General features: G+C 47.8%; 1 protein-coding gene across 2 annotated transcripts; it reads right to left on the reverse strand.

Annotated features, from left to right (window-relative positions):
• Nucleotides 1–3,659: 3,659 nt before the first annotated feature.
• On the reverse strand, nt 3,660–22,979 carry FDFT1 (farnesyl-diphosphate farnesyltransferase 1). Of its 2 annotated transcripts, XM_033145150.1 has the most exons (9): nt 22,887–22,979; nt 21,246–21,363; nt 17,703–17,800; nt 13,793–13,976; nt 12,284–12,412; nt 9,434–9,625; nt 6,740–6,916; nt 5,115–5,267; nt 3,660–4,275 (listed from the first exon to the last, which is right to left on the reverse strand). In XM_033145150.1, the coding sequence occupies exons 2-9, from the start codon at nt 21,345–21,347 to the stop codon at nt 4,054–4,056; spliced, it is 1,257 nt and encodes a 418-aa protein (XP_033001041.1). In that variant the 5' UTR covers nt 21,348–21,363; nt 22,887–22,979; the 3' UTR covers nt 3,660–4,053. The 2 variants fall into 2 exon arrangements, with proteins under 2 accessions (XP_033001041.1, XP_033001040.1); XM_033145149.1 differs by lacking the exons at nt 21,246–21,363; nt 22,887–22,979 and having other exon boundaries at nt 17,703–18,194.
• Nucleotides 22,980–23,599: the final 620 nt, after the last annotated feature.

Below are 23,599 nucleotides of genomic sequence, written 5' to 3' on the forward strand. Positions count from 1 at the left end.
TCCCAGAAAGGGCGATGGACAGCCAAGCACTCCTGCAATCTCCACATGAAATGTTGTTTGATTTATTTTAATCTGGCTTCATTGGATTGCAACGCCATCATGTTCGCTGGTGCCGGAAAGCCAGCTTGCAATTATAACTGCATTTAACAGCGGCAGGAGGGACCGACTTTGCCTTCGTTTTGTTTTAAAATTAAGATGTTAAGTGATGACACTCAATTTTTTTTTTTAAATCACCTATTCTGTTAGGAGGGCTGGGCTTGTGCATGAGCAGCTGGTAGTTATGTAAAGAACAAACCTATTTTTGCTATTTCAAGTTACCAACTTGTGTTTTTACGAAAATGAACTGAAGCATTGCAGCCAGCAGTTGGGAATAAGACAAGAGACACGCATCTTCCTTATTTCACTGGCTTCCAACTCGAAATACCCCCCCCCTTTTTAAGCATTTGACAAGAACCATGTATTACAATTGCCTGCTGTCGCAATCACAGTATATGTCAATTTCTCTTTTTCTCTCTTCAATAAAGGCCTCATTACCTGGCTATATAGTAAGTTCTTATTCTTTCCCCCCGGTTGCCAGAAATGGTTTTGTGTTTTCCTGGGAAGTGGTACGTATTATGCAGCAGTTCTGGGGTAAAAGTTTTAGGCTCCCTGGTCTTGTGTGCATGCATGCCTGCCTGCTTAGATGCTGCGGGTGGAGGAACTGGCGTGACAATAAACCCCAACCTTACTATAGACTGCATACGCAAAAATGCTGTAATTTTAAAGCACATTCATTCCCTCAAGGAATTCTGGGCGCTGTAGTTTGTTTAGCTCTGCAGTAGCCGAACTACAGTGCCCAGAATTCTTTGAGGGAAAGAACAGGATTCCAAGATATAGGTTGTGCCTGAATATTAGAGCTGCTATTTTGGAAGGGGGAGGCTGCATACATGTTCATGCTTTTGAACCAGCATTTCACGGCATTGCACTCGGAAGGGTGGAGTCTGTTCTGTATGAACCAGGCCAGCTTTTGACCAACTGGGCCTTCTGCAGTTGTTTAGTACTGTACAGCGGTACCTCTGGTTACGTCCTTAATTCGTTCCGGAGGTCCGTTCTTAACCTGAAGCACCACCTTAGCTAATGGGACCTGCCGCTGCACCACCAGAGCACCATTTCTGTTCTTATCCTGAAGCAAAGTTCTTAACCTGAAGTGTTATTTCTGGGTTAGCGGAGTCTGAAACCTGAAGCGTCCAAAAGAAAAACCCACTGTCGCTCGTGATTCATTCTCCATTGGGGATTTCACCTGAGGGAAAGGGAAACGAGGGCTGGCACAGCAATGCCAGGGGGAGAGAGCGCCGTTGCGCCCTGTTGGAGAAGTTCAGTGTTTGCCTGATTCAGCAATCTTTGCGCAGATGAGACAGTCAAACTCTTTACTCCAAAGGTTGAATTTCTTGGCCTCTCCCTGCCCTTCCCGGGAGATATAATTCAAGGCCTGAGCTGCAAGACGTCCAAAGGGCAGCCACTACCCCACTCCCTGATGGCATCAAGTGACTCTGCATCTTGCAAGATCTATGTAACACAGCAACTTTTTTCTCCCCTTAACCAAACTCTCTCGAGTTCTACGCCATCCAAGAATATAGAATGTTTGGCAAACTAAAGCTGCAGTTTTGTGAAAAACCAAAGGCAAAGGGGATCCACATTGTGCAGAAACTCGAGTTCTGGAAAAGCGGCCAAGGGAGTTTGACAAACTGATCTTTTCTTTTGGAAAGTGGCTCCTGTGGGTTATGCCCCCCCCCCACAACCCGGAAAAGGAAAACATGCACACAAACACAGCCATTAAGTATAAAATGGATCAGAGCCAGGATAGATATGGTTCAGAGTACTGAAAGAGGGCTTCCTCTAGAGTAGGCCTGGGGGCATCTGTGACCGGCCAAGTGTCCATGTTGGCAGGGGCAGGTAGGAGTCTGCAGCTAGGCCACAGGTTTGCCAGGTCTACTCTGGAGCAGCCTTCCTTAGCCTGATGCATTCCAGATGTTGTGAATGGCAACACCAGCACCAGCCAGGGCAGCTGCAATCCGAAACAAGTGGCATGGACCAGGCTACGGGCAGGAAGTAAAGATGCAAAGCAGAAGTGCTCAAACTGGTTGCGGAATAGCCAAGAATATCTATATTTGGTGCTGCTTTTAAAAATATATATATAATAAATTGAGGCTGTTTTGACCAGGTGTACTGAACAGAAAAACAGCCCCTGGCCTAGGAACAACGATGCATTCTACTGATTGTCCCCAAGATATTTTCATTAAAGGGCCCCATCTCAGCAGCCTGGCCTCAGATCTTTTTGAGAACACACACAATAGACATTCTTTAAGGCTCCAATTGCCTTAAATTGGTGCTAGCTTGCCTACAATAGAGACAATCTATGCTACCCGAGTTAGGGAGAGCAGAGAGAATTGTAGCAGATCCTTTACATCCCGGTCATCATCTGCTTGATTTACTTCCATCTGGACATCGCTACAGGACTTCATATACAAAATCGGCCAGGCACAGGAACAGTTTTTTCCCTTGTGCCATTAAATTGTTAAAATTCGTAGTTGTGTAGCTGAAGGGGAGGTCAATTATGGGTGGAGTTTCTTTGCTTCTTTGTATTGTGAGAGGAACAGTGTTTGTATGTTTACATTGCAATGTAGCCGAAACAAATTCCAAGTATGTTGGAAAATGTATTTGGCCAATAAGAAATTATTCCTTATTCCTTCCTTATTCTCCAAATAAGAGGTGATTGAGAAAGACCGGTCTAAAGCCTTCTCTAACTTGGTCTCCCAGATGTTGTTGGACTACTGCTCCCATCATCCATGACTGCTGCCTCTGCTGGCTATGGATCATGGGAGTTGTAGTCGAACAACGCCTGGGAACCTCAAGCAAGGCTGCTTTGGAACAAGAGTATCTTAGAACAAAGCCAATCCCAGGATTGAAAGCGAGTGAGCCTGCTTCTCAAATGCTGACCAGTCAAACTCATAGGCTTTTGCACCAACCAGAAGCTAAGAACTTGCCTGTACATTTTGCAATCCAGGTTACACATCAAAAAATCCCGTAAAAACAGAATCCCTCCGTGAAAACAAGGCTGCCACCCACCAGTATGTGTTTCGTTACTACCACAAAATCCCTTAGCTTAGCTTCTCTTACAATAAAGAAATCTATTATTATTATTATTATTATTATTATTATTATTATTAAATTGATACACCGCCCTATTCCTGGAGGTCTTGGGGCGGTTCACAAACAAGACCACAACATATAAAATCAAACCGAAAACAATAACCCAGTAACACCCCTCCAGAAAAGAACCACATTCTAAAAGGGTGTTGGATGTCAATGAGATCAACCAAAGGCCTGGTTATAAAAGGAACGTTTTTGCCTGGCACCTAAAGGTGTATAATGAAGGCGCCAGGTGAACTTCCCTGGGGAGAGCATTCCACAGATGGGGAGTCACTGCAGAGAAGGCCCCGTTCTAAAACGAGCCGGGGTAAATCCTTGGTAAATATTATAACTTGCTGAGATTTCTAAATAAGCCCGACTCAAGATAACCATACCATGGACTCTTGTACTGCTTTGTTCGCTGGATTTCAACAACTTGAATAAAAACAGAAGAAAAAGAGAGCAGGAGGCTTCATTGCAGCATTTACCCCCCCTTTTTACTGTCAAAATTCACAAACAACAAAGAGGCACCTTCAAACACGCTAGTTAAAAAACACTCTATGTCAAAAACACAAAAAAAGACGCAGATCCAAACGGGTCTGCGGGAAAGAAATGGAAGGAAAAATATATTAAGACAGACCAGTTCATCCAAAAGAGGAAGGAAAAAATTAAGAGGCCTGGAAACTGCAATTTGTTAGACGCTTCAAAGCTAGCAAATAATTGCTTTCTAGGTGAAATCTTCTGGCTCCAACTTTAGCTTGCAAGATGCCAAGCCCTCCTCCAACAGTCCTGGGACATCTATGAGTTCTCCCTTTCCAAAAGGGCAAGAAACAGCAGCATATTCCCTCCCGCTGCGAAGGGCGTGCCATCCTTGGAAGTCTGCTCTCAGTTCTCGCCTGTATGGACGTATTCCTCTGCGGCTTTTGAGACGGTGCTCAGGTACTGCCAGCTCAACGCAGCTAAGAGCATCACGCAGGACAGGTAGATGGGAGAGTAATGGGTCCGGGAGACCAGGGCACCGCTGGGTAGGCTAACGGATCGGACAGAGGCAATGATCTGTTGTATCTTGCTGGAGGAAGGATCTGTACTTGGGATCTTCTGCTGGATCTGCGGGAGAGAAGAACCAGCTTTCACCAAGAGGCAGCATTTGTCCAAACAGATCTCCTGTTGTTTATTGTTTAATACCAGCAACACACCAGAAGCAAAGTGCCCGCGTTTTATTGCCTTAACACACCAGAAGCAAAGTAGCTTATTACAGCAACAAACGTGGCAAATTCGCCTCAAAACAAATAAAGAAGGCAACCGCCAAATTTGTCTGCCCTTAATTTCCAGCCCCACCAGTAAGTCACCTGACCGAGGTTTGCCAATCTCAAGTTTATAACTGCACTATGCAACTTTTAGAAGGTGCAAGAGCCAGTGTGGTGTAGTGGTTAAGAGCGGTAGACTCGTAATCTGGTGAACCGGGTTCGCGTCCCCGCTCCTCCACATACAGCTGCTGGGTGACCTTGGGCTAGTCACACTTCTCTGAAGTCTCTCAGCCCCACTCACCTCACAGAGTGTTTGTTGTGGGGGAGGAAGGGAAAGGAGAATGTTAGCCGCTTTGAGACTCCTTCGGGTAGTGAAAAGCGGGATATCAAATCCAAACTCCTCCTCCTCTTCTTTGTTTGCGCTGATGATTTACGTTGGGCTCGGTTTTGTAACTTACCTTGAAATGTTGCTATATTTTATTCTGTATGTTGGCGTAGGCTGCAGAGGCAATGCATTTCCCTGATGGGTTCCCTTAAGGGCATCGCTCCATACCCCAATGAGTTTACTCAGGAGGAGACTTTGCTTAGGTGCCCTCCCCCCCCCCCCCGTAATTTCTGTAACAGCGTAAGGCGCTTTGAGCATGGTTCTACCATGGAAAACAAGCACAGAAATAAAACCTACGGAGATCATGAGCTCACCTCTTCCACATACTGGTACATGATGGCTTTAATAGCCTGCATGTTTGTCGCATCCATCATCAGAGTGACGGCTTGCCCCTTCCGAATCTTCACCACTCCACGGAAGACTTGCTGGTTGTTGTAGCAGGCAGCCAACGTGGCGATGGCCATCACCTGGGGACCAGAAGTGGAGGAGGAGAAGTCACAAAAACCGTCCTGCTAGATTCTGGGCTATCAAAGGTCATTAGCCACATGTTCTCTTGGCTTCTGTGATAGACGAAGGACCCTTCCTTTCGTCTTACAACTTCGTCCTCTCACTTATTAAAAGAACTAACAGGGCTTTCTTAGGTAAAACTAAACTCCCACTTATCCCTTTAGCCTTTCTGTAAACCTTTCTCTTTTTAAATAAAACAGAGCCCCTTTCCAGCACCAACGTGGCCAGGTACCCTTTTAAACTCTAGGCCAAATATGAGACTATCCCTTGTGTCCACAGTATGAGGGGTTCAGCCACTAGAAATTCCCTCATGTAAAAGTTGGGACCCCCTGGGTCTGTCTGCCTATTTCGCCCTCACAGTGCACCTCGAAGTCACACCCTCACAGTTCCACTCTTGAAGGAAGTTTTGTCTTTTTAATGAGTGTCCACACAAATGAGTTTCATGTACCTTCGCTGGAAAATAACACAGACGACTTTCTGACTAGCACTTTAAAGATGGAAATTTATTTGCTTAAGATCGAAATGGTTGCAATATCACTGGTTTGCTCCTTTCTATATATAGGGTTCCACGATCACTGCAGATGGTGACAGCAGTCACGAAATTAGAAGACGTCTGCTTCTTGGGAGAAAAGCAATGACAAACCTAGACAGCATCTTAAAAAGCAAAGACATCACCTTGCCGACAAAGGTCCGTATAGTTAAAGCTATGGTTTTCCCAGTAGTAATGTACGGAAGTGAGAGCTGGACCATAAAGAAGGCTGATCGCCGAAGAATTGATGCTTTTGAATTATGGTGCTGGAGGAGACTCTTGAGAGTCCCATGGACTGCAAGAAGATCAAACCTATCCATTCTCAAAGAAATCAGCCCTGAGTGCTCACTAGAAGGACAGATCCTGAAGTTGAGGCTCCAGTACTTTGGCCACCTCATGAGAAGAGAAGACTCCCTAGAAAAGACCCTGATGTTGGGAAAGATGGAGGGCACAAGGAGAAGGGGACGACAGAGGATGAGATGGTTGGACAGTGTTCTCGAAGCTACTAACATGAGTTTGGCCAAACTGCGAGAGGCAGTGAAGGATAGGCGTGCCTGGCGTGCTCTGGTCCATGGGGTCACGAAGAGTCGGACACGACTGAACGACTGAACAACAACGAACAATATATAGGGTGCCTACATTCTGCATAGACTGGTTGCATGGCAACACGTGCAAATGGCTTGAGATACCTATTAGGTCCATAAATTACCATGTAGCATACATTCAACCCACAAAACAGTGACAATTTGTTGTTGACAGCTGGACATATAAAGGGCCCCCTTACCTTCAGTAGCTTAGGGCCGCATCAAACCTAAATCCGGCCCTGTTAACAGGAGATGAAGGGAAACAGAAGAGCACCTTCAAAGCAGGAGACAGTTTTGCAAGCCACGCGCCCCTACCCACCTGCGGAATAGCGCAGAAGTTGAAGACGCTCTGGTTCTTCAGGCGAGACAAATATGTCAAGACGTCAGGAACGTGGTGCAAGGCATTGGTGATGAGCTCGTTCATGCACTGAACGGCCTTGTCGATGTTCTCCGGCTTGGTCAGGTCAGACAGCTTCTTCACGTACTTGCTCCAAACCTGGGAGACACCGAGAGGTCATCAAAGTCATACAACTGGAAGGGGACCCCCAGCGGTCATCTAGTCTGACCCCCGTCGATGCAGGATGTGAACTGAGAGTGGCTTATGCAGCGCTGCACTGAGAATTTCCTCTTCCCACTAGCTCTTTGCTTATGTATTTAAGCTTGTGTGGTGTCTGTTTGTTTGTTTGTAACTTTCGCATTATTCTACTTTTGTTAAATGATTGGTTTTTATCCTACTCGATACATTTTGTCCCCATTTATTATGTATTTATTTCGTAAAATCCACACACCACTTTCTTTGTTGTTGTTTTTTTAAAAAACAAACAAACAAACCTCAAAGGGGTTTACAAAGAGAACAAAGCAATACAATTATTGGTTAAAAACAAACAAAACCCCAAAACCAAAACAAACTATTTAAAACGTTGGGGGGGGGGATTAAATAAATAGAATCAGGTCAAAATACCCAGCAACACCCTACATATCTAGGTAGGCCTGCCTAAGCAAAAGTATTTTAAGCAGGTGACAAGGTGACAGAGAGATCACAGTAGCCTGCCTGGTGTCAATAGGAAGGGAGTTCGGAAGTTCAACTGCTGCCCCAATTTCTTTTAAATCTCCCCAAGCTCTCCCACCCTGCAACACTTTGTATTTTGATCAGTGGAGGTTTTTCGCAAGCTGCTTTGTGGGCACAGTTCCTTGAGAGGAGGCGGCTTATTATATATACAGTGGTACCTCGCAAGACGAATGCCTTGCACAACGAAAAACTCGCTAGACGAAAGGGTTTTGCGATTTTTAGGTGACTCGCAAGACGAATTTTTCTATGGCCGTGCTTCGCAAGACGAAAATGTCAATGCATTCCTAAGGGAATTAAATTCCTATGCATTCCTAGGTCGTGCTTCGCAAGACGAAACGACTCGCGGAACGAATTAATTTCGTCTTGCGAGGCACCACTGTATTTATTACTTTTATTTATTTATTAAATTTCTGCACTGCCCATCACCCGAAGGCAGCCCCATTTAGCGATGTTTTTAATGACCGATGTTTTTATTTTTTTTGTTTTTAGATATGTTTTAAACTGCCCAGAGTGGCTGGGGAAACCCAGCTAGATGGGCGGGGTATAAATAAAATCAGGGGCCAGCAAACTTTTTCAGCAGGGGGCCGGTCCACTGTCCCTCAGACCTTGTGGGGGGCCAGACTATATTTTGAAAAAAAAAATATGAACGAATTCTTATGCCCCACAAATAACCCAGAGATGCATTTTAAATAAAAGCACACGTTCTACTCATGTAAAAACAAGCTGATTCCCGGACCGTCCGTGGGCCGGATTTAGAAGGCGATTGGGCCGCATCCGGCCCCCGGGCCTTAGTTTGGGGACCCCTGAATAAAATTATTATAATATTATAAAACCACAAAAATACACACCATACAGTGGTGCCCCGCTAGACGAATGCCTCGCTAGACGAAAAACTCACTAGACGAAGGCATTCGCCTAGCGGAAGGCTGCCCCGCAAGACGGATTTTTTTTTTTCGTCTAGCGAAAACCGCGGTTTGCATTGCCGCTTCGCTAGACGAAAAACCCGCTAGAGGAAAATACTCGCAGAACGAATTATTTTCGTCTAGCGGGGCACCACTGTAGTACCATAGCCCTGTTTAGGGAAGTTTTTACTATTTGTTGTTGTTGCTGTTTTATTATTATTATTATTATTATTATTTAAAAATTTAATAGATTTCCCCCCACATTTTTAAACAATTAACACTTGTTTTCAATAACATATCTTAATTGACATTGTTTATATAGACTTCCTCGGTCCCCCCCTCATTGGGTCCCTCTTTTAATCCATCTTTAGCAGTTTTCATTTTATATCTTAAATCCTATTCCAAACCTTGTAATCTTTTCATCCATTTATCTTATAGTACACCCCTTAGCCTAAGTTACTTCCCAAAAACATCCATACATTTAACCATTGCTTTTTCTTCTAATAACTACTTCTAGTTCTAATCCCCACTCCCCTGGACTCGGGGACCCCTGGACGTTTCAGCAAACATTTCAGCAAATTCCATACAGCGTTCCAGTTTCAGTCCTTTTTAACCAATTTAAAGTATCATAGCCCTTATTGCTGCTTATCCCACACCCACTCTAACCCATCCTGGCATCCACAGCTGTGGATGCTTTTTTATTATTGTTATTGGTGTTCTGTTGGTAGTTGCCCAGAATGGCTGGGGAAACCCTGCCAGATGGGCGGGGTATAAATAAATTATCTATTATCATCATCATCATCATCAAATAAAGACAATACCGTGCCACACACACACGGCCATAGGTTGTTTAATTAGGCAAAAGTTTGGGAAAAGAGGAATGTTTTCGCCTGGCATCTAAAGATACACCAGGCGAGTCTCTCCACAAGCGGGGAGCCACCGCAGCAAAGGCCCATTTCTCGTGTCCCATCAAAACAGGTGGTCTCCATCCCTGGACCAAATGTCACAGCTTCCCCTCCCCTCTTGTCACCCCTTGCTTTACCTCTTTGGGCCAAAACTCCCGGCCTTCGAGCTCATCCTCCAAGTAGTCCCGGATGATGTTGACTTTCTGCAGGAAAACCCCCAGGGAGTTGGCCAGCTCTGTGTCCTGCCCAACGATGGGGTCTTCCAGCTTCGACGCAGAAAAGAGCTGGGAAAGGCCAATGCCCACCAGGCCAGCGACGTAATGGCAATACTAGAGAGAGGGTTTTAAAATAAATAAGTAAATCCTCGCTATAGTAGGTATTGTTGTTGCTGTTGCTGTTTTAAAATCTACTTATTAAAAGAGCTGCATGACTTAAGGCTTTGCATCTCCCTCCTTTTTCTGGCACATGAGAAAGGAGGGTTTGCATAAGCACAGACATGACTGCCAGTTGTGCACATGAATGGAAAAAAGCATTACGGCGTGAATCTCAAACAATTTATTACCGTTTACCTTCCCGCTGTAGCGGTACCTATTTATCTACTTGCACTTTGACGTGCTAGGTGGGCAGGAGCTGGGACCAAGCAACGGGTGCTCACCCCATCGCGGGGATTTGAACCGCCGACCTTCTGATCAACAAGCCCTAGGCTCTGTGGTTTAACCCACAGCGCCACCCGCGTCCTGATACCTGATATCAGCTGGTACCTGATCTAAAACGGCAAATACAAACAACGCAATAGAAATTGATACAATAAAAATCAATGCACATTTCACAAATCATTACATCAGGTACAGTCATACCTTGGTGCTTGAACGGCTTAGCTAATGAACAAATAGGCTCCCGGACGCTGAATTTGTTCCAGTTTGCGAACATTTTTTGCCAGCCAAACGTCCGACGTGGCTTCTGCTTGAGTGCAGGAAGCTCCTGCGGCCAATCAGCAGCCCAGCCTTGGTTTTCGAACGGTTTTGGGAGTCGCAAGGACTTCCAGAATGGGTTAAGTTTGAGAACCAAGGTTCCACTGTATAATGAAACTAGCTAGCCAGAAGCAAAGAGCTCAGGGAATTTCCCCCCCCAGAAATTTCAGAAATAGACTGGAAAGAGAAGCTGCTGAATTCCAACTCATTACCAAACTCAAAACCTCGGAGAGACCTGGTCTGAACAAAGACATTGGATCCTTATCTCATTATACATGAAAAAGCTATCTTTAGCCATCTCACCCCTTGCCTTTCCCTGCAAGACTAATTGCAGCCGTTAAGAGTCGTCAGGATTTCGAAGGGGCAGAGGAACCAGAGACCAAATTGCAAACATGCGCTGGATTATGGAGAAAGCTAGAGAGTTCCAGAAAAACATCTACTTCTGCTTCATTGACTACGCAAAAGCATTTGACTGTGTCGACCACAGCAAACTATGGAAAGTTCTTAAAGAAATGGGAGTGCCGGATCACCTCATCTGTCTCCTGAGAAATCTCTATTTGGGACAAGAAGCTACAGTTAGAACTGGATATGGAATAACTGATTGGTTCAAAATTGGGAAAGGAGTACGACAAGGCTGTATATTGTCTCCCTGCTTATTTAACTTATATGCAGAATTCATCATGCGAAAGGCTGGGCTGGATGAATCCCAAACCGGAATTAAGATTGCCGGAAAAAATATCAACAACCTCAGATATGCTGATGATACAACCTTGATGGCAGAAAGTGAGGAGGAATTGAAGAACCTTTTAATGAGGGTGAAAGAGGAAAGCGCAAAATATGGTCTGAAGCTCAATATCAAAAAAACTAAGATCATGGCCACTGGTCCCATCACCTCCTGGCAAATAGAAGGGGAAGAAATGGAGGCAGTGAGAGATTTCACTTTCTTGGGTTCCATGATCACTGCAGATGGTGACAGCAGTCACGAAATTAGAAGACGCCTGCTTCTTGGGAGAAAAGCAATGACAAACCTAGACAGCATCTTAAAAAGCAAAGACATCACCTTGCCGACAAAGGTCCGTATAGTTAAAGCTATGGTTTTCCCAGTAGTAATGTACGGAAGTGAGAGCTGGACCATCAAGAAGGCTGATCGCCGAAGAATTGATGCTTTTGAATTATGGTGCTGGCGGAAACTCTTGAGAGTCCCATGGACTGCAAGAAGATCAAACCTATCCATTCTCAAGGAAATCGGCCCTGAGTGCTCACTAGAAGGACAGATCCTGAAGTTGAGGCTCCAGTACTTTGGCCACCTCATGAGAAGAGAAGACTCCCTGGAAAAGACCCTGATGTTGGGAAAGATGGAGGGCACAAGGAGAAGGGGACGACAAAGGATGAGATGGTTGGACAGTGTTCTCGAAGCTACTAACATGAGTTTGGCCAAACTGCGGGAGGCAGTGAAGGATAGGCGTGCCTGGCCTGCTCTGGTCCATGGGGTCACGAAGAGTCGGACACGACTGAACGACTGAACAACAACAACAAGAGTCGTCAACAGGTTTTCCACACCCACCAGCCAATCCCCCATTCCCACCACCCTTCTGAGTAATACCCCTCCCCACCCTCTCACTATATATAAGGGTCTGGTGACTTCTGTTTCAGTGTATCTGAAGAAGTGTGCATGCACACGAAAGCTCATACCAAGAACAAACTTAGTTGGTCTCTAAGGTGCTACTGGAAGGAATTTTTTATTTTTTATTTTGTTTAGGGGGGAAAAAAGTTTTGAAGAGAGATTTGACGATGCAGAGTGATGGGGCAGCCCACAGATGCTCCAGAAGATGACTCCAAGTACACAGAGCAGCAGTTGGAAAAGGACGACGCAATAAGGAATCATAAAAACCCCTAGGAGCAAGGGGCGAACGACGTCCCACACTGCAAGCTGGATCCATTTCAGCGCCTTTCCTGAACGCAAAGGTTTCAGCCCCAAATAAAGTTCCCTGGGGACCCCTTCCCAATTCTGCTCACCTGGTCCCACTCCTTCTCAGAATCCACCTTCTTCTCCAAGAACTCAGCCATCCCCAGACCCATCTTGTGGCAGATGTCAGCAATCACATCCCGGTAGATCTTTTCCAGGTTGCGGAACTCCGAGGAGATCTAAGGCGACAATCCCAAATGACAGGAGGAAACAAAATGAGCCAATTCAAAACAAGGGTAAGGATGAAGTTTCTGCATTTAAGGGAAACGGACCTATACTCCTCTTTCCAGGGCCAAAGTGTAGCCAGTTTGACAAAGGGTAACCAGTTTGACAGTAGGCACAGGTCTACTCAGAAGTCAAGTCCCATCCAGTACAGTGGAGCTTGCTCCCAGGAAAGCAGTTATGGGATTTCAGCCTAGGAATTATAGCAACTTGAGGGCAGGGTTGGAGAACCTACAGTATTGGACTACAACTCCCATCATCTCTCATCACTCACTAGGACTGATGGAGTCTATAATATCTAGAGGGCCAGTCTCCCTCACCCCTTGGTTCAGGACCAGATTATTGTCCAGCCGCAACTTTAAGGTTGCATTTGATGTTGTAACTTTTTCAAGACACCAATCATCGAATCTTGCCTTCGCACTTATAGGGAACCAGCAGCCTTGTCTCTGACATTGCTCAGAAATTCTAAGAAACCCAAAATGCCAGTGCGGTTTTGAAACCAGTGGTTAAAATCAGGTCAGTTGTGAAAGATCCAGCTCGCCATCTTGATGGGACCCAACTAGAAGAATGGCAAACCAAGCCGATGGACTATGCTGAAATGGCAAAGTTGACTGTAAAACTCGAGAATCAAGAGGATAAAAACTTTACAAAAGAATGGGAAAAATTTATAAGCTATTTAAAAGACTACTGTAAGCAGATGGAAACATTGGAAGGATTTTGATTTCACTTGTAGTGCAACAATCCCCATGGAAAATATGGATTGATATAATAGAGTATGGAAGAAGATGCAGTTTTAATTTATTAGAATGGGACTCCAGGGAGTGGGAATCTCTGTATATGGTTATGTTTTTGAATTTTTTTTATAATTTTGTATTGTAAAATCAAATAAAAATTATTTAATTTTTTTGCACATCTCAAAATGGCACCTAACTGCATCCAAACACAGACGAAAACCTGCTCTTCGTTCTCAGGAACTGTCATGCAAAAATTTAGTTATATCTCAAGAGGCGTCCAAATACTTAGCGATCAGGTAAGCAACTTCCCAAAACATGCAGTGGTTAGACCAGTCTAAGATCTGTGTTTATCCCTTGAAGACTGAAGCATCCTTGGAGGCAGTTAATTGAATTTGAGGGTCACACTGTTGTTTTTCTCTCCCCCCCATCTTAAAAATGCTGCTAAATCCCCTTGAGAAGAGATGGCTCAGTAAGAGACCATCATAAAACCAATTTCCTAACTGCTGCCAGCAAGCGTCCATTTTGCAAATACAAAGAGCCATAGCAAGCCGGCCATGTCAGGATTTGCACGGCCAACTTAAAAAGACCACACGAATTGCTCACCGTTGGGAAGTCTTCCAAAACTACCTTGTCCTTCTCATTGCTGTCCATGTATTTCCAGTCTGGCTGATACAGGTAGGAATGGAAGTTGTGGAGCATGGGGACCTTGGTTTCCAGGTCGATTGTCATGTCGTCCTCAATGGTGTCCAGGGCTCGGAGCACCAGGTATAAGATGCACACGGCATGGCTGAGGACGAGGAGGAAAGAGGTCTGAGCTGAAGGAATCTCCTATCACAAGCAGGTGGCTCCCCAGGTTCGATCCCTGGCATCTCCAGAAAAGGCTGAGAAAGTCCTGCTTGAAACCTGGGAGAGCTAACAGAATAATAAAATTGGAAGTGACCCTAAGGGTCATCTGGTCCAACCCCCTGCTGCCAGTCAGTGTGGGCAGAACTGAGTTGGATGGACCGATGGTCTGACTCAGTAAAGGGCACCTTCCTATGTCTCCATAGGTCCTAAAGAGGAGAGAGGATATTATTTAGGGCTGCCTCTGAGACTGCTTGGTAGCCATCTATCCACCCACAACAGAGAACGCTCTACTCTGACCGGCAGCAGCTCTCTCCTGCCACCTGGCACTTTCTACCAGGAGATGCTGGGGATGGAAGCTGGCTTCTTCTGCACACAAACTAGGTGCCCGGACCACAGAGCCAAGTCCCTTCTCCCCAAAGAGGTTACTCCTCCCCACAAACCAGGCCTCAGATTGGCCTGTGAAATGACAGGAAGCCAAGGAGGAGAGTGAACATTGCGTTTGGCAACTTCAGCCAGCGCGAAAGATCTGTGGATCATTCGTTTCTATTAGGAAACACAGCTGCAAATAAAGGAACTGAGTATCAGCTCCAGATTAGCCTCCTGGTGCAACTCAAGAGTGCCAGCATCAACCTTGCAGAACCTAAAGAGAGCTGCATCAGACTGGGGATCCTGTCCTCACCGTGGCCAGCCAGATGCCCTACGGGGAAGCCCGACAACAGGATCCAAGAGACCATCATGGCTGCAGCACGCCACCCATTTGCAGTTACCAGCAACTGGAATTCTGCAGCAGACAGCCCTTGATTTTGGAGGCAGTGCACAGGGCTGGGTGATTCCTGGATTTCAACACCATGATCTATAACCAGCTAAACATCATAATATACTGATTAATCACCATGTCTGAAATAAGAATGAAGCTATGTAGAGGCTTTGTGGTTTTTCCTGTATTGTGACTTTTGCCGGGACCTGCTCTTGTGATTCGCAGGAGGCAGGGGAGAGCTGTGAGCCGGCAGTTAACAGAGGCTGCAGGAACCAAGAAAAGCATTGGATGGCTTCATGGTTTTTCCCACAAGGTGGTTTCTGCACATCATGATTCGCAATACAGTGTTACCTTGGTTCTTGATCTTAATCCATTCTGGGAGTCCATTTGACTCCCGAAACCGTTGGAAAACGAAGGTGCGGCTTCCGATTGGTTGCAGGAGCTTCCTGCACTCAAGCGGAAGCTGCGTCGGACGTTCGGCTTCCAAAAAACGCTCGCAAACCAGAACACTTACTTCCAGGTTTGCAGCGTTTGGGAGCCAATTTGTTCGGGAGGCAAGCCATTCGAGTACCAAGCTGTTCGAGTACCAAGGTACCACTGTATATTGCCAGGTCAATAACTGATATCACGATACAGACTTCAAACCGGTTTTGGACAATACAGTATATTGTTAACTTATTTAACTTTCCAAAATTCAGTCCAGTTCTTTTGCTATTATGATTACAGATCAGCCTCACTTTCCTGGATGAAACACTTCATTTTGATATATTTAACTGCGCCAGCTTCTTAAATGGGCAGCAAGACTGGGTCACTCTCTACAGTCTGCCTGAAGCAATTTGCAGAAAATCTCCTGCATTTTTTTACCCCATGCAGGCAGACACAGACACACACCACTATGTATAGGGAACGGAGTCATTGTCCGCACTTCACCTTTCATTCTTTCTCAGAGGTAGCTGAATCAAAGTTGCCGTAATTGCTGTGGAGCAAACCCATGTGTACCCATAAAACAGGGCGGAGGAGGCCTGCTTGCAGTGATGCAAAGGGCAGCTCAGATGATATCTTTAACTTGGTAAGATGCAACAGGTATGTGCTGTGCCAGAATAGACTGTGAAGGACAGGCCCAGAGCAATTAACAGCAAACGTTCAAAATTCAAACAGACAAAATGAAGAGTATGTCAGTGAATTCCAAGAGGTCCAAAGCCAATGATTTAACAGAATAAATGAAATATTTACAGCAACAAAAAAAGCAATCTAGATTTCAGAAGGGGCTAGATGGCAATGCAGACTGGCATTGCATCAGCAAAAGGCAAATGTGAGACCAGGATGCTGGACTAGGTGAGTCGCTGGCTTATTGACAATTGCACCAGGAGGCTAAGCCACAATTCCTGGAATTGTGTTTTCACTGCCTCCTAAGAAACGGACCTCAGATCTTTTTAAGTTGGTGGAAGCTGCCCAAACCACAATGTTCTCTTGATTTCAGAGGCCAACCCAAAACCTTGTTTGGGGGAGGAGCTGTCTGGTCAGCAAGCAGAGTGCATGCTCTGGGACCTCCCTCCATGCTAACGGCACTCCTGTTTGGCATGCAGAAGGACCCAGGCACAGCACCCACCATCTCCTGGGGAGAGCCATTGCCAGTCAGAGCTGACAGCCCTGGGCAGTCAATGGAGAAAACAGCCCATCCAGGCTGCCTTACACAGAACCACAGAGCTGGAAGGAACCCCTAAGGGCCATCTAGTCCAATGCAGGAACTGCAATGACAAAACCTCTACTTTAAAAATTTAATAAATAATAATAAATTAAAATCTCTGTCCATTCTAAATATTTCCAAGTGTCCCTGCATTTACAGAAACAGTCCATTTCAGATTTGATTCCAGAATGTCCCGGTTTTCCTTAGCATGTCCCTATTTTCATCGGAGAAATGTTAGAGGGTATGGAGTTAGCCAACACCTAAGCCACCTTTGGCGCTGTGGGTTAAACCACAGAGCCTAGAGCTTGCCGATCAGAAGGTTGGCGGTTCGAATCCCCACGAGGGGGTGAGCTCCCGTTGCTCGGTCCCTGCTCCTGCCAACCTAGCAGTTCGAAAGCAAGTGCAAGTAGATAAATAGGTACCACTCCGGCAGGAAGGTAAACGGCGTTTCCGTGCGCTGCTCTGGTTTGCCAGAAGTGGCTTAGTCATGCTAGCCACATGACCCGGAAGCTGTACGCCGGCTCCCTCGGCCAGTAAAGCGAGATGAGCGGTGCAACTCCAGAGTTGCCTGCAACTGGACCTAATGGTCATGGGTCCCTTTACCTTTAAGCCACCTTAAGGCATATGTTTTTTATATATGTTGGAAGCTGCCCAATATGGCTGGGGTAAATAATAATAATAATAATAATAATAATAATAATAATAATAATAATAATAATAATAATAGGACATCCCTATTTTCATCAGAGAAATGTTGGTCTTTCTGAACCGTGTGTCTCCGGAAGAGTTTGGGACTTTCTCAGCTCCCCAGCCAGCATGTTCAGCACCTGGGAGCTGATGGAAGTTGTAGTCTAGCAACAGGTCGCCAGATGGCAGGAAAACCATTCCAGGCTATGCAGCGCTGAAACTTCCAGGCTCCAGCCCCGCAGGCGGTGCCAAGCGGAGCACAACTTCTTCTTTGGTGGTCACTCGGAGCGCACTGCCTGGCACAGGACTTCGATTCGGATTTCACTCCTGCCCGCCCGCCCACCGCCCTCCTCCAGGGGGAGGGAAAAAACCCACGAAACTTGCAACCAAAACAAAACCCGTGCGCGCGCACGGTTAACCCTTTCCTTGCCAGACCAACGCAGTCGCAGTTAACCCTTTCCAAGCCTATCCTTAGCCAGCGTGCAAGCTTGTCCGCCCCTCGCTCCCTGCGCCCCCCACCCGCCCGGGGAACTCACCGCAGCTCCCCGTCGAGGGCTTGGATGACGGCGGCGAAGCTCCGGCTGGTCTGGTTCAAATACTGGTAGCAGCGGCGGAGGTTGTCGCTGAGCGAGTCCTGCAACAAGAGCACAGAGGGCGGCGGCGCGCTCAGGAAACGGGTCCCCCGGGAAGCCAGCGGCGGCGGAGCCTGGGGCTGCTGGAGGCGGTGCGGGCCGGACGCCGAGCGCACCCGGCTCCCGGCCCAGCAGCAGCTGCTGCAGCCGCCACCGCCTCCCGGCCCCGATCCTCCTGCTGCTCCTCCAGCACGGGGCGGGGAAAGGGCCAAGGTGCGCTTGAAAAGGGAGGCTGCAGCTTTGGAGGGGCCGCTGGCCATGGAGAGGGAACGAGGGGCGCGCCCGGGCGCACGGCTCAGCGGGCCAGCAGCGCGGCCCCCGCCTGGCCCCGTGCCATGGGCGCGGGGGAAAGGATCCGGGGCGCGCGCAGCCAGAGGGGAAGCGGACACACCCACCGCCCCTTCCCTCGGCGGGGAGGGAAGGGAGCCGAGACCGGCCCGCCTCCTTCCCTCCCCGGGCGCCGCGCCGCGCTTGGCCGCATTAACCCCGGGCGCTCCCTGCCGGCGCTTTGAAAAATCGCCGTGGGCGAAACGAACTCCACCTTTTCCTCCCCCCCCCTTCATTCAAGGGGGAAAAGATCCCTTACCCCCACCCCACGAAAGCGCAGCGAGATCCACAGCGCTATCCTAGGCGTTTTTAAATTACCACCTCATTTCTCGCCGTGTTCGTATCTGCCACCTTTCCCCAACAGCCGGAGGTTCCTCTCCTGCCCCCGGCGTTATCCTGGCAACCAAGGATGGTGGGTCAGGCTCCGAGTGGCGGGAGGCTGCGTGCGGACCTGAACCCGGGTCTCATGCGGTCGGGGTCCTACTCCGACGCCTTAGCCACTAAACAGCACTTGGCTTTGCCGTTTGCGCGTCTTGGAGCGCATGGAGACTCCTGCGCAACCGAACGGCACGGCTTTTATTATTGCGATTGTTACTTGCTAAATTTCTTTACTGCCCTTCCTCTTAGGACCAAGGGGCAGCTTTCAATATAAAAAATCACAAAAAGGCATAACAAACGATTTTCTCCGCCCACACCCATGCCCAGTTTAAAACGTCCTAGTTTGCTTAAGTAGCCAAAGGTCTGGGAGAAGAGGTATGGTTTTGCCTGATGCATTAGGTACATACTGTGTATGCGGCTAATAACGAAAACAGCCATATAAAATTTTTAGCTTGACTTAAACGGAGTATCGCCTTTTATCCAAATAGTAGCCTGGTGTAAGAAATTGAGTTATTTGATTGTAGCTTCTGGGAGTAGGGTGGGGTGGTTCATTAGTTGTTATGTGCTGAAATAATTTAATAACTTTTTTTTTAAGTGTCTTTACTGAGAAGCAAGTCCCTCTGAGCTTCCTGGCACTTAATTTCCTGGGGCTTAAGTCCCCCTGCTGGCTTTTCCTACTTGCCAAGTTAGCGCCAGAGCTGTTCAGCGATTCTCTCTTCAGAGTCAACATGCCGTCTGCTGCACTTTAGATGTTGGTGTCTCATGAACCTAGTGTTGGGGGGCGGAAATCTGATTTGGGCATTCAATTCCCATCAGCATGTGCGCATACACAAATACACACACCACCAGCAGTGATCAGGGATGAGAGCGCAACAAAGACCTAGTGGAGAGGATTCAGTAGGGCTGGCACCTGCACCCTAAGGGCATTCCCGGGCTCCAATGCCTCTCCCCATATGAACTGCCCTGGACCCCGCAATCATCATCTGAACCCCTTCTTTGTGCGCCTCCTCCATGAGATTTGGAGGGTGGCAACATGAGAATGGGCCTTTTCTGTGGTGGCTCCCCATTTGTGGGATGCTATCCTCAGGGAAGTTCGCCCCTCTCGGCCTAACCTACATTGCAGGGTTATTGTGGGGATTAAATGGGGAAGGGAAGAACCACATTAAGCTCCTTGGAGGAAAAAGCGTCGGTAAAAATGCAAGAAATAAGTGCAGCAGATAAATAATAAATAAAGATGACCACAAGGACTTTACTTAATTGTCTTTCATTTTCAAAGATTTCTTGGAGAATTTGGGCAATGTAGAACAGCAATGAGGCAAGGGAGTTGGATCCCACCTCACTGCACCTGGCATCCAAAGTAGTCCCCCACCCAGCTGCTTCTACAAGAAGAAATTTGCACCAAGCGCTCCAAAACAGCAGTTCCAGCATAGTGCGATTTGGCCCAAGATCCTACAGGAGATATTTGGTGGAGGGAAATGGCTTTTTGCTTTCAAGAAGAGAGAAAGGAAGAAAACGGAACAAAACCATTTGTCCAGAGGACAGACAAGTTCACTGCACATATAAAGTCATAATAATGAAATATAACTAGTACCTTTCATAGAATCTGACAGGCAGCAATTCATAATTAAGGTGTAAGAGTGCTTTGTCGTATCATGAGCCAATAGTGGCGGTCCAATTTAAGACCTGTCTAGCACTGTAATTTCACAATATAGAATTTTATTTGATTGCTATAAACTAAAAAAAATTCCAATTATTTGTTGTCTGTCTTTGTTTCTGCCAACCCCTGCTCCAAATCCTGCGTGTCTGACATTAGACTGTGGACTTTGGAAAACAGTATGAATCTATTCTGCAATTAATAGACTAAAGATATCTGAAGAAGTGTGCATGCACACGAAAGCTCATACCAAGAACAAACTTAGTTGGTCTCTAAGGTGCTACTGGAAGGATTTTTTTATTTTTTATTTTGTTTAGACTAAAGATGTGTATCAAATATGTCTGAAAATAATTTACAGATTTCAGAGTCTCTCCAGGGCCCACCCCCGCCTTCTGAAACCATGATTTCTTTTCTCACTTCCTTGACAAGGTAGAAGCATGGAGCAGGAAAAAACAGAACGGGAAAAGAGAAAATAAGACATACACCCCGTACAACAACTCCTTATCTCCATCTTTTTCTATTTCCCGTCTACTTTATTTTAAAAAATGTTTTTATTCTGCTTTTCTTCCTGAATGTGAGCAATTTGAGGAGAGTCACAACCAATCCAATAAAAAAGCATGCCAAGCAGAAGTTTTTGCCACAGCTACAGCTCCTTCCCAAATGATGTTTGGGCAGCACCATTAAATAGAACTTCCATGTTCAGAGGCAGGGTATCACTTAATACGCCAGTTGCTGGGGGACGGGGAAAACATTGTGGGAATGCAATTGCCTTAATGCCTTGATGGTGGGCTTCCTGTAAGTGTCTGTCTGGCCGCTATGAGGTCCTTTGACCCTATGAGGTCCTCTGGCCGCTGGGAGCAACAAGATGCTCAACCATCAGAGACTGGCAGCTGCTCTCCAGAGCTTCAGACAGGGGAACATTTCCAGTCCTGCTTAAGAGACAGCATCGACCCTGACCACCGAGCTAAGGGCCTTCCTAGCCAGTGATGACAAAGCAGCACAATAAAGCAAGCAAATTAAAAACCAGGGAACGAGACAACCCGTTCTTTCTCTCACCCATTCAACACAGTGCACTGTCGCTCACTCACCTGGTTCATCTTGGGCATCACCGTCTTGTAGCCTCCCATCTTAAACCTCACCAGGTTGTAGAGCTCCTCTGGGTGGCCCAGCCATTTCTTGAACAGCTCCATCAGCTTCCAGTCTCACCTGTCAATTTGTGGGTGTGCAGAGCGATGACATTTAATGAGGACCTGCCCTGCCCAGCAAAAATTGCTAAATCCCTCTTTTCTCTCCACCCTCCGGAATCACGATTTCCTTTTCTCTTTGAATTTTTCTTTCCTCTCCCACTCCCAATTTCTTATTCCTCCTCCTCCACCACCACCTGGCTTCATTCACCTACTCTAGCCTTCCCCTCACCTTTTCTTTCCTTTTTACCCACTCTTCTCCCCACCCACCTGTCTCCTGACTTAATTTGCCCCTTCTAGATCCCAACCCACCCTTAGCTTCCCTCTCCCTGTTTTCTAGTTCCTTTGACATCCTCCCATTCCCATTCCCTCTCCCTCCCTACCTATGATCCTGCTCTGTTCCTCTTTCCCACCTGCCTCAATTCACCCCTTCTATATTCCTGCTTTACCTTCCCTGGAGGTTTCTAGTCCCTATGAGGTCTTCCCCTCCCCTCCCTCCATACGATCCCACTGTTTCCCTCCTTCCCACTCACCCTATCTGCTGCCTTAATTCACCCCTTCTATATCCCCCAGCCCACCCTTACCATCTCCCTGGAGGGTTTCTAGTCCCTATGAGGTCCTCCCCAGCCCCTTCCTACTCTCTCCCTATGACCCTGGGTCTGGTTTCCTCCTCCCCGCCTGCTTTAAGTCACCCCTTCTCTGTCCCCCTACCCTTACCCGCATTGGAGGGTTTCTAGTCCCTATGTTGTCCCCCCCCACCTTCCTACCTGTGACCCCGCTGTTTCCCTCATGCCCCCACCCCGCCCCTGCCTTATTTTGCCCCATCTGCACCCCCTGCCCATCCTTACCATCTCTTTAGGAGGGTTTCTAGTCCCTATGAGGTCCCCTCACTCCCTTCTACCTGTGACCCCTCTGTTTCCCTCCTGCCCCCCCACCCCCCCTTATTTCGCCCACCCTTACCGTCTCCCTGGAGGGTTTCTAGTCCCCATGAGGTCATGCCCAGCCCCTTCCTACTCCCTCCCTATGACCCTGGGTCTGGTTTCCTCCTCCCCGCCTGCTTTAAGTCACCCCTTCTCTGTCCCCCTACCCTTACCCTCATTGGAGGGTTTCTAGTCCCTATGTGGTTCCCACCCACCTACCTACCTACCTGTGACCCCGCTCTTTCCCTCGTGCCCCCACCCCGCCCCCTGCCTTATTTTGCCCCATCTGCACCCCCTGCCCTACCTACCTACGTACCTGTAACCCCGCTGTTTCCCTCCTGCCCCCCTCCCCGCAAACCCACCTTATTTTGCCCACCCTTACCCTGGAGGGTTTCTAGTCCCTATGAGGTCCTCCCCATCCCCTTCCTACTCCCTCCCTATGACCCTGGGGGTCTGGTTTCCTCCTCCCCGCCTGCTTTAAGCCACCCCTTCTCTGTCCCCCTACCCTTACCCTCATTGGAGGGTTTCTAGTCCCTATTTGTTCCACCTCCCACCTTCCTACATACCTGTGACCCCTCTGTTTCCCTCCTGCCCCCCCACCCCGCCTTATTTCGCCCACCCTTACCGTCTCCTTGGGAGGTTTCTAGTCCCTATTGAGGTCCTCTCCTCTGAGCCCGGTCTGGGTTCTTCTTCCTCCTCCTCCTCCTCCCTCCTCCCCGCCTGCTTTCACTCGCCCCTTCTTCTTCTTCTTCCGCCCTCCCTGGAAATTTCCTCGTCCCTATGGGTCCCTGTCAGCTGCTCCTCCTCCCTCCCTGCCCGGCGCCTCATCTACCGAGATGCCTGCCCGAAGAAAGCGCATCGCCATCCTCCCTCCTCCTCCTCCTCCTCCTCCTCCCCCCTCCCCTCCTGTGCCCTCAACGGCCGTCCCCTAGCAGCAGCCAATCGGCGGGAGCCGCACCAGGCTCGGAGGGCGGATAGGCAGCCCGGAGGCCGCGCGGCGCTGGCGCCAGGGCCTCGTCGCCCAATGAGGCCGTCGCGGGGGCTGGCGTGACGGCGGCTCGGCGGCTCCGGATTGGCTCGGAGGCGGGAAGGGTGAAAATGGGGGCGGGGCGGGGCTTCGCCAGCAGCCGGGTTCCTTAAAGGGCCCGCTCTTGCTGCGCCTCCGCCTCCTCCTCCCACCACCTTTCCTTGCAAAGGTTGCGTGTGACGGTCGCGCTGTCACACACTGGCAATGTTGCAATAGATCCAGAGGCGATGGTGCAATAGGAAACCAGCCAGGGAGATTTGTGTTATCTGCAATCTAAGCCTCGCCTCCCTTTTCGTGGGTACCTGATAATT

This window comes from Lacerta agilis, chromosome 3 (genome assembly GCF_009819535.1).
Source record: "Lacerta agilis isolate rLacAgi1 chromosome 3, rLacAgi1.pri, whole genome shotgun sequence".
In the NCBI taxonomy this organism is placed as follows: Eukaryota; Metazoa; Chordata; class Lepidosauria; order Squamata; family Lacertidae; genus Lacerta; species Lacerta agilis.

Excerpts from the sequence above, each read along its gene's own strand:
- FDFT1 (XM_033145149.1), bottom strand. The coding sequence starts at position 18,058 with ATGGCCAGCGGCCCCTCCAAAGCTGCAGCCTCCCTTTTCAAGCGCACC. Across the intron at positions 13,977-17,702 it reads GCCCTCGACGGGGAGCTGCG|CCATGCCGTGTGCATCTTAT; the intron begins GTGAGTTCCCCG and ends CCTCGTCCTCAG. Across the intron at positions 4,276-5,114 it reads TGTACCAGTATGTGGAAGAG|ATCCAGCAGAAGATCCCAAG; the intron begins GTGAGCTCATGA and ends TCTCTCCCGCAG.